The sequence below is a fragment of the Phyllobates terribilis genome, unplaced genomic scaffold, assembly GCF_046119375.1.
Source record: "Phyllobates terribilis strain yellow unplaced genomic scaffold, ASM4611937v1 Scaffold_5__5_contigs__length_657084704, whole genome shotgun sequence".
NCBI lineage: Eukaryota > Metazoa > Chordata > Amphibia > Anura > Dendrobatidae > Phyllobates > Phyllobates terribilis.
This window is the reverse complement of record NW_027362765.1, coordinates 169,088,905-169,099,697: the sequence shown is the minus strand read 5'-3', so window position 1 is coordinate 169,099,697 and position 10,793 is coordinate 169,088,905. Positions and strand designations below refer to the sequence as shown.

Genomic DNA, 10,793 nt, shown 5'->3' with positions numbered 1-10,793 from the left:
AAGGTACTTTAAGGGGTACAAATGCTGGAAACATCTTCCCACCCCTCAATTGTAGTGACAAAGGCTTGCAAATGAATAGTGAAACGTCTTCAGTTTTAAATCGAGTTGACTCCCTAGTCAATCGCTGAGTTTCTGCCACAGCTGCCAGTGTTTGTTATTGTCTGCAGTGCTGACGCCACATCAACAGCGCTGCAGTCAATCAGTGAGATAAGTTGCTCTGAGCAGCTTGTTCTCCTACTCAGGCAGAGCTGCTGAGCTCACTGATTGGCTGCAGCATTATAGACATGACGTCAGCTCTGCAGACAAGAAAAAAATACCAGGAGCAGCGGTGAAAGCTCATTGCTGGATCTGAGGAGGTTGAGTAAAGCACCGCTTGTTTATTTTTATTTTTTTTAAACAAACTGCAGTTGGGGTCAAAAGGGTTTCCAAAACCCCAAAAATCCCTTTAAGAAGTGTCCCAAACATCTTAGATCATATCCCTCAATGCTGCAGAATTGTTTTTTTGGTGAGATAATAGCAAAGAGACTAAAGTGGAAACCCTATAAATGGCACAAATATAAAAATTGACATTTCTATATGTATTGAAATAAATACACATAACATCAAAATACTGTTTAGTAAAAACCTATATTTATTGATACAGTATCTAATAATTAAGGCAAGAATCTTTCTGAATCAGCACTTTTCATTCAACTACACAGGAAGTGCAGCCGGCTGTCGACACAAGCAAGACGTCTTGTAATTGGTACCAGTTACTGAATAAGTGTAATGTACTTTAAATGTCACCATGGCCGACATCATTTCTTTTCTATGAAATGCACAGTGATCTCCTGATTACAGATTTTTGACTTAGAACAATCTCTGAAATAAGAGAGTTATGGGTTTCTATACAACTTCCAGATATTCTCTAATTATAGATTATTAGACCAAGATAAATAAATTCCACTGTTTAGATGAGGATCTAAATAGAGTGTCCAATACCAATTATAGATTATCTGTTCAGGATCATTATGGGCTTTTACACTTATCCTTCTCTTGAATGTCAAATACTAAGTCAGGGTTAGTGGCCTTCTATGAAATGCTTACTGATCTTTCGATGATCTGATCGAGATCTGACTTTTACAGAATTCTACATGGTCTAGTACAACCCTCCCCAGCCATTATTATATCCCTTGTAGAAGGGTATCACAGTTTTTGGTCAGCATTGATTTTCCCCTGATCAGTAAAAAAAAAAAAAGTCTGTTTTCTTTTTTTTTTGTCCAAAATGTTTTACACAAAGGGTTATGAAATATTTGTGGTAAACGAATGTGTTAAATTTCCATCGATCCACAAATGTCTTTAAAAATTCGGTTTATAGGCTTGGGTTTGGATCTTCATCCACAATGTGCAGTTCATATCCTTACTTGTAAATATTATTTAAATGGAATGTAAATCTATTGGTTATGCTTGGGGTATCAAATCTGTTCAGAAAGAGAAAGGCAATTTTGTATTAAAAAGAAAAATGTTGACCCCTGGTGTCTGCTCAGCGTATTGCCTAGGTAGAAATATGGACAATCTCATTGTTATGCGTTAGTGATGATTTTATGTGGAATAATTAAACATGTTCCTATGTAAGGACAGATAATTTAAAGGCACACATGTAATTTTTCTGTATAATAGGATGATGGCAAACATCATAGACTTCATTGATCAGTTAATACTGTTTATTTAGGATAAAGGGATAAAGTATTTTTCTCTAAATATACTAAGTTCTAATGACGGTTAAAAAGTGTTATCTCATGAATATATGGTTGCCGGGGGTCTGACTGCAGATACCCCCACAGAATAGACTACCAGTGCTCTATTAACTGCCTATAGCTACCATGGATAATTATTGGAGCAGTGGTTGCACATGCTCAGTGATGCTTCATTCACACGGAACTTTGGGACCTAACATCATGAGCACATCTAGGAGATGACTGCACTAAATTTGCCACCAGGAGTTTTGTCATTCTAATGTTCCACTGATGGAGTGTAGATCTCCCAGGCTAAGGATTTTTTAAGATGGTTTCAAGGCCTAATCCAACATAAATCCTTTGAAGTTAGATATCATGATGAAGAAAGGTGTCACCTTTTTTTGGTATTGTGTATTTGTTGGGCTCTGCAGTCTGTACCAGGCCTACACTTAAATCTTAAAAAATCCTGACCCTGATTTTATTTTCATACCTAGTACAGATGTCATTATGATTCCCAAAATTGAAACTGGATGATCTTGCAAGGAAAGTTCTCTAAAGAAAAAGATTACTGTCCTACACTGCATTATTTCATGAAGTTTGAATCCAAAGGATATATGAATGTAGGGAGTTCATTCAAGTGATTAACTACTAACTTAATTTTTCAATATATTAAGTTGTAATCCTCTTCAAGATTTTTGATGGGACCTGGTGCCATTTTGATATGTAAATGAGGATATGTGATCCTTGTATTTATGCCCCTGTTGTGTCTTGGTGTTTGTGGTCCATGAACCAAGGTGAAAGTCCACCTAAATATTAGGCAGTGTCACTAAGTTGTCTTTAACGCTATATATTCTATATTCACTACATTTGGTCATTTTTCTATGCATATAAGGGCAAGAAAACATTTTTGTACAAGTAATAGAAAATGTGAGAGCAATACATCTTCTTTTGTGATGTTACGAAACTCTGAAATGGCAGCATTAAGATAACTTTCCAGCCTAAGTGTTAAGTCCTAGGGTGAGCAAATAGCAAAAATAATATTTGCACCCATAACTGCAAGTCTTTAAAAAAGTCAAACCACAGTGCTTAACGTAGAGGGTTCCTCAGTTTGTCTCTGCTTGCTTGGCAGGGATTTGAGGTACTCAAGGTGGCGTCGTGCATCCTCCTGGTTCTGGCGTACATAATACACCAAGTATGAGATGACCATGGCAAACCATCCAAACATTGTGACCAGCATGGCCACATCGGTGGTTCTCTTATAAGCATTGCACAAGTCCACATCTTTAACAACCTGCAGGAAAGGTTTTCCTGCATGTTCCTCTAACACAGAACTTGCACAGACAATCCCATTGGAGGAAGTTGGGTCTAATTCAACCATCCGGATCAATTCCTGAAGATCACAGTCACACATCCAAGGGTTGCCTGAAAGATTGGTTCTGGCCTTCAGGTTAGCAAAAACCTCCTTGTTGACTGACACTAGCTTGTTGGAAGACAGGTCTAGTGAAAGTAAGTGATCGCTCAAACCCCTGAAAGCAGTAACATCCATGTGACCCAAGGAATTGTGTGAAAGATCTAGCTCCATAAGAACTGGGAGATTGCGGAAAGCATCTGAAGGGAGGTAGGTAATCTGGTTGAAGTCTAAATATAGGCGATTAGTGTCATTAGGAATGTCTTTCGGTACTTCTGTGAGCTGGGCATTGCTGCACCTCAGAGTCTTGTACCCGTCCTCTTGGGAGGAATGGCAGCCTTTGGGAAATGTTGTGGCTGGCTGAAAGCAGAGAGACATGAGGACGAAACTGTGTAGAAGCAGCCATGTTGCCAGTGAACGTCGAAGGTACCAGTCCAAGAAAGGCATGGCCGGCCAGCAGCATACTCAGAGGGTTGAGATCATAAGGATAATGCTCAGGACTGGGGGAACACGGTGTATTTACATCTTTTCTAGAAGAAAAAAACACCAAGAGTGAATATGATAGCATAATTGTATTTATGAAATATCTTTCAATATGGGCTTCTCTCTTGGCATCAATAATACATCTTAAAATTTGAAATTAGGACAAGTCCTATACAAGCCAGACTCCAATAAGACTTTCCAGCTCTTTATTTCTCCTATTACACAAACATCAGATATCAAGACATGTAACTCTCACCTCTGCCTAATACAGAGGCGAGGGCACAAGCCACCCTACTCCTCCTTTTACATAAAACACCTTCTCATGTGGACCTGAGAGGATAGCTGTCATGTCCTCCTTAATCCCTCCTCTACTGATAAGGGAGTATTGTCTTCTCAGCCTCTTCCATTACATAACATGATCTCTTTTTCTTCGCTCGCCATAAATCTAGACAAGACATATGCAGAAGACGGTTTCTCTATTTTGATTTGACTAGACAAGTTTTTGCTAGGGACAGCAAATGCTGCTTAGTTTTGGCACCAGCGGCAATATGCCAGCATGATTATGTTAGGTTGGATTTTTATTATGTAACCACAGCTTTAAATCACCTTTTTACAACAAAAGCTGCCTTCTGACAAATAAGGATATAACTACGACTTATACAATGGAAAAATTGGAAAAAGAGTTTATAAAAAGTAATCAATAAATTCTATGTACCAAAAAATAGTACCATATAAAAATAATACAACTCGCCCTATAAAAAAAAAACTCATAAAACTATATTGATTAAAAAATAAAAAGTTATGGCTAATAAAGTAAAGCAATGAAAAAAAAAACACTTCAAAATAATTGCTTGTTCCTGAATGTCCAAAATCTGTGCGGAATTAAGGGGTTAAATTATATGGTGTTCTATTCTCTGTTCAAACAGAAAGCTAAATTCCAAATTTTGCTGGATAATGAATAGCCGAGTAGCTCAAATGACAGCTACAGGTAAACGGTAAGTTCACAGGATTGTCTGCAGATGATGCATAAACCAAATGGAGACTCCAAGGAGATAGTAGAATTTTTTTTAAAGGGAATGTACCATCAAAGAAACTATCTAAAGTTTTAAATCAGGTTTTAGTGTTTTGTGTTAAATGTATTTAAAAATATGGTAAATGTATTTTTTTTCATATCACACTCTATATTAAAAATGAAAATAAAAAATGTTGCAGTTTTCACATTGATCACTGAGGCTATTTCGACTCTAATTTCCAGTTCTTTCAGGAATTCAACATGTACATTAGCAGCAGTTGACTGACCTATACCTTATCTTTTGTATTGAAGCATCTAATGAGAGTGGGAAAAGGTTATTGAGGAGCAGGGTCAGGTGTGACATCATCTATTATGAATGGTAGATCCTGTGTTATTAGTTGTGTGTAGAGGTGTTACTTGTCATCCTGCCTCTGATGATAAGGAGCCTGCTGAAAACTCTTCCTGAAAGGACAGGAAGTATGAGTCTAAAATAGACCCAGTAGCTAGTATGAAATTTGCAAGATTACTAATGATGTTTTTTATTTTTTTAAACAGATTTTAATATGAAATGAAACCATTGCCATTTTTTTAGACTGTACATGAAACACAAAAAAATGAATTAAACCTTAGGTAATTTCCTGAAGACACATGCCTCCTTATATTAAAGGGGTTGGTCAAAACTTTATAAGGCCCTTTCATGTGAACAAATTTAAAAAGATAAGCTCTTTTATAAATATCATGCATGGACAACCCCTTTACGCTTTGGGTGTGAGTAGAGATGAGCCTCGTCATGTCTATACTCCTGCAGTAATTAAGAAGGGGTTGTCCAAGTAATGGACAACCCCTTTAAGCTTAGAGTGTGAATAGACATGAGCCTCATCATGTCTATACTCCTGTATGCACGTGTGGCGCCCCTGAGGGTTCGGTCGCCACAGAGGTACTGCATCTCACCCAGAGGTGTGGTATCTCACTCTCAGGTAAGGAAGGAGTACAGCTCAGGACCCTAACACCTGCATTCACTACACCACATTTCCGGGGGACAGGGCGAGATTGCTCCTACGGGAGAGCACAGTCCCTGGTCCCTGGCTGGAGTGGGGGGGAACCACCTAGAGAGGGGGAACCATGTAGTGGATGGGGTGGAGGAAGTAGATCCTGGGAGCACTTGGAAGGAAGTGGTATAAAATAGACACACCATCTTAGTTCGGTTTGTTCAGTCAGAGGAGGAGAAGTCACAGGAGCAGAGGCTCTGCAAGAGCTCTGCTCCAGAGGCGGGCCTGGACAGGGAGGCCCAAGTCTGGGAAGAGAAGGGGAGCAGGAAGGGCTCCAGGAGTAGAAGAGAAGGGATTCTAGGGGTACGGGAAGTGCTGGAGGCCACCCGTACGCCCGAATCTGCCGGGAGGTGGAGGGGTCAGGCCAGAAGAAGGGAACCGGGTCCCTCAACTAGTGAAAGATTTCAAGTCTTAGCTAGAAACCGGAGGCTGCAGTACTTTAAGTCCTGTAGCCACAAGTCCACACCAGTCTCACTGAGAAGGTAGCCACTTAGGACCCAGGGGACGGAACATACGTCGCCCGCCAAGGCCCGCGGGTACCGGATTGGAGTCACTAGGTGTGAGGTGCAGGGAAGAGGCCAGAGAAAGGACACAGAAGGGGGTCCTGCTAAGTACTCCGGAGCTATCTGGGGGTGGACTGAGCCCCTCACTGAGTACGCACAGCACGACGGGGGAGATTGCTCTGGTACCTGTAATCTGGACTGCAACAACTGTGAGTAAAGACCCTGGGACTGCACTATCTTGTCTCTGTGTTCCTTGCTGCGCCATCCCTCACTGCACTACAACGCCCAGCACAACCTGCACAACTAAAATCATCCACTCACTGCCCTGAAGCTATCTCTTCCTGTGGGGAGTTATAACATCATTGCTGCAAAACCACCAGCTTCAGAGGACTGTTCCGCAGCGGCGGCCCCCCTTTAGCCGCACTCCACAGGTGGCGTAGTCAGACTCTTTAATAAAACCCATATACAATTCCCCTTGGATTGACCGCCCTGGGTCATGGACCGGGTCACTGCCACAGTGACTACAACCCCCAGTATCTACCGGCCCGGCACCGGGTACCCCACGGCCCAGGGGGCGCGTCACACGATTTGCACTTTATGTGATTTCACTTATGGGGAGTTATCTTTGCACCATGGTATTACTTTCATGTTTGAATTAACTCTTTTTTTTAATTAATTATATGATATACATACATAATCATATAGCATTCGTGCAGAAATTTGGTTCTGTAATGATTCGACATTATTTTGTGGTGTCTCCTGATTTTGTTTGTTTTTCCTTGTGGCTTACCCACCATCTATTTCTGTGTCTGTTATGTTGGATATATACTTGTATTTTAATTTATCGAATAAAAATATACTTTTTAGTTCACCACCCTGCACCCCCACTGATCAGCTGTTTTCTGCTCTGGTAGGCAGAACAGCAAAGCTCCATTCACTATGTTGTGGCAGTTGCTTAGAACTGAAGCTTTGCTCCTATTCACTTCATTAGGAGCCATGCTGTTGTACCAGAGAATGTCCACTAAACAGTGAAAGGAACTTTGCAGTTCTTGTTCCGTTCACTGTTCACATCCGGCCACTGCTAGAGTAGAAAACAACTGATCAGTGAGAGTGCCAGGTTTCGGATCCTCACCAATCTGATATTGATGGTTGCGCCATCAATATCATAACCCTGGGCAACGCCTTGAAAATGTCATAGAATTTCTTGAATTCAATTTCTCTGAACTTTTATTTCTTCCTTAAAGGGAAAATTACTGGTAATTAGCATTTTTGGTTTCCTTATGGCTGGCTTCAACTAGTAACAACAAGCTCCTTCCAACTTTCCCACCTCACTTCCTATCACAGAACTCTGAATGAATTATTTACTTTCTGACCTTTTCACATGAATTAATCAATACGTCACAGGTAGAGTAATTACTATAGAAAAGTAATCGTCAGCCTGTATAGCATAGGAAGGCTTACTTCTCTCCTAGATTTGGCAAGAAAACAAGAATAAATCGCACAGTGTAAAGTTGGCTAACCACACTTATGGCCATCGGCCATCTTCTGTCACTTCCCCAAACAGGTGAAAGAAAGACAATAAGCTTCCAAACCATTTTCTTGGTGCAATAAAGAATCGTCACTATGAAGTCCAACATGCTTGATCTTTGTTTTGTTAGTTGGATTGCTCCATATACATGATATTACTGGCAAATCCCACCAATCTATTATGTATGGCCAGCATCTAGTGTTACCTCCTGTTTCAATACATGTACCCTCTTATAAAGCAGGTGGGGTTTGAATACTGCATAGCCAGATCAGCATCAAATCAAAATGTTTACAATAGCAAAAGATCAGTGTGTTGGTTTTGTTGAAGAAAGTAACCAAATCATATACATGGTATTAATATGGAGCTCACTTTACAGATTACAAGTTAACCACAAGCTTGCGGTTGGCACAAATTAAATCAACAGGTAAATATACTGTGCAGCTTGACAACACTGCCTGCTGTTAGATGGGTGGCATCGTCTGGAAGACTGTTCAGCCAAACAGCATGAGCGTAATGATCAGTTTGATGAAGATTAGGCATAATTTGCAAGCAGCTGCAGGGACTAGAGCCATGTATTCAATTCCAGGGCAACATCTGCATGTACAGTAGTTTATGTATGTTTCTAATGCTTGAGGCTTCCTCAAAATACTCCATTTGCTCCTCAGTCCGATGAGGCATAGGTTAAATGGCTTCCTGAAATGGACCCTAGTTTGAAGAAACTTCTGTGAAGGATTATATTATGTGTACCGCGCTGCAGAATATGACATTTTTGGGAGGCATCGTATGGGTCTGCCAGGAGTGGTGTTATATTAAGGACGAATTACACAGATCACAGAGTTTTCTAAAGTATTACATTGATGTTTTAGTTGTCTGGACGTTACACAAGGGAATAGCCCGACTGCTATGGTTCATCACTGTGATTTGTAATAGTCAGGAACCACTGACAGGTTGATGGATTCATTAATGTATAATTGGATATTTAGTGGTTCAATGGCTGCTTGCTGTTTTCCTGATTAGGCAGTGGAATTAACCCCTTTGTTTCTTTAAAATACCAAGCCTGGTCTGTACAGTTACACATTATTACATGAAATATCAGATCTCAGATCTATTCTTCTGTCTCTTCTAGAAAGGCTTGGAGATCTGACTATACGATTGCAGGCTTAGAGGGCACACCCTAGCTTGGTGGAGAAAATAGTTTGCGTTTTGACAAAAGCGATTATTATCTTATGCAGTCCTGGTACTGGGGAATCCTTTTAACCTCTAAAAGACAAGTCACATCTAAGAAGCAATGGAGCAATCCCTAAGGGAGTCCCCTCTTGTACGAGCACTACTAAGGGGAGCCCATTAAGTGTTCAGCAGAACAAGAAGACATACTATATGAACCATGGGGATATCCCGTGACAACCATTCATATCTGTTTCATTTCAACATGCTAAGAAATATCAGTTAGGGAAGCAATTTCATCATATCTAAAAATTTAGGAAAAGAAAAATTACCTGCATCTCCACTGGTAACTTTAACCCGTCTCTGATATGTTAGGGCAGGTGAGTGAATTCACCTGAGGGTCCACAGAACAGGTCAACCTGACATTAGAGTCATTCATTCATAAGCAACAGGCGTCTTCTTTCCTACAAGCTTTCAACAGATAGAAAGTTGGTGTGATGATCCAGGAGCCTATGTCAGGCATAGTCATGGAGATGGTACGAGAAGAGAAGCTCGCCTGTTATTCCCAGGTCCTGCTGGGATTATTAGAGTGGTGAAGGGAAGTCACAGATCTCTCAGCTGTGGCCCATCCTCACCTCTTCCTAACAAGCTCTCTGTGTGTTTTCCTGCACAAGAATGAGGTCTCTCAGCTGGGGATTGGAAACTCCGCCTGATGTGAACGAAGGAAGGAGGGAGGGAGCGAGGTGGATAAAGAGAAAAGACAGTAGATACTGGATAGGAGTATGGAGGAAAGGAGAAAATAAAGGTGGAAAGAAAAAAAATATTCCATAGGAGGAATTGTAACTGTTCGTAAAGGAGAAGGTGATTATCTAAGAGTTTGCAAGTCTACAATTCATCGTAATCCAGAATTATAACACCCTTGTCCCATGATTTAGGGTGTAGGAACCTCTCTGCAAGCAACAGACTTCAGAAGCAGTGGCGTAACTTGAAGCTTGTGGGTCTCAATACAACATTACCAACAGGGCCTTTAACTATCACAGGTTTTGTAATAAAGTTGGTCTGTCTTCTCATATGGGCCAAAAAAATCTTTTGGGAGCCAATCCCGGGTGTGACTGAATCCTCTGCCCCCACTGTATCCTCAGTCCCCACTGTTGTTATGTCCCTATTCATAAATCAAGTATAAGATTTTATTCAAACGTACCATTTTTTTCTGCAATCAGTGCTTTAGATCTGGGTTTCAACATCAATGTTTGGTCAGTGTCATTTTTTACCATCTCTGTTTGGTCAGTGGTTTTCACATATGGATAAATCTATATAAATAAAAATGTAAATGTTCTTCAACTCCTGACCCAGCTGCTCCCACTCCCTCCTTCCCCCTGCCAGCGACCTTTGCAGTGACTTATGACTCATGCAGGGAAAGAGACTTACTGTTTATACATAGAGCTTTGAAGGATTCAGCTAGTCAGTTTTTAATCACGTAATGTCATAGACCTAATGGAAAAGAATTAACTGGGTAGAAAGGCAAAATGAGCAATTGTAAGTACACAGTGTTACATTATATGATGATTGCAATATATTAAGAGGATAAAAACTTTGATGGAAGCACTTCTTTACAAGACTACATCTCCCAGTAAAATTCTGAAACTCAAAGATTTACTATTTGGCATAGGCTAACCATAATGGAAGATGTAGATTGAAACTCAAGAATGTTTTTGAACTGACATATTTTACAGTAGTATCTACCTTTCCAGCCCATCTAACACATTGCCCCTTAGACAAAAGATAAGAAATTGCTCAGTTTATGCCTCACACTCTATTCTTGGTATATGAGAGCAGATTAAGTCCAGATATGCTCAGATCAGCATTAGTGAAGTGTAAAATTAATGTAGTGTTTGTGAGGCCCGCAAGGAGTCCTGGTGTGGGCTGTAATG

At 40.4% G+C, this 10,793-nt stretch overlaps 1 protein-coding gene across 1 annotated transcript; it reads right to left on the bottom strand.

Annotated features, from left to right (window-relative positions):
- Positions 1–608: 608 nt before the first annotated feature.
- LRRC3C (leucine rich repeat containing 3C) lies at positions 609–9,545 on the bottom strand. The gene is made up of 2 exons (XM_073681104.1): positions 9,195–9,545; positions 609–3,653 (listed from the first exon to the last, which is right to left on the bottom strand). Exon 2 carries the CDS (start codon positions 3,568–3,570, stop codon positions 2,788–2,790), a length of 783 nt encoding a protein of 260 aa, XP_073537205.1. The 5' UTR covers positions 3,571–3,653; positions 9,195–9,545; the 3' UTR covers positions 609–2,787.
- Positions 9,546–10,793: the final 1,248 nt, after the last annotated feature.

What these genes read in the sequence shown, in the direction of transcription:
- LRRC3C (XM_073681104.1), bottom strand. Translation starts at nt 3,570, where the DNA reads ATGCCTTTCTTGGACTGGTACCTTCGACGTTCACTGGCAACATGGCTG.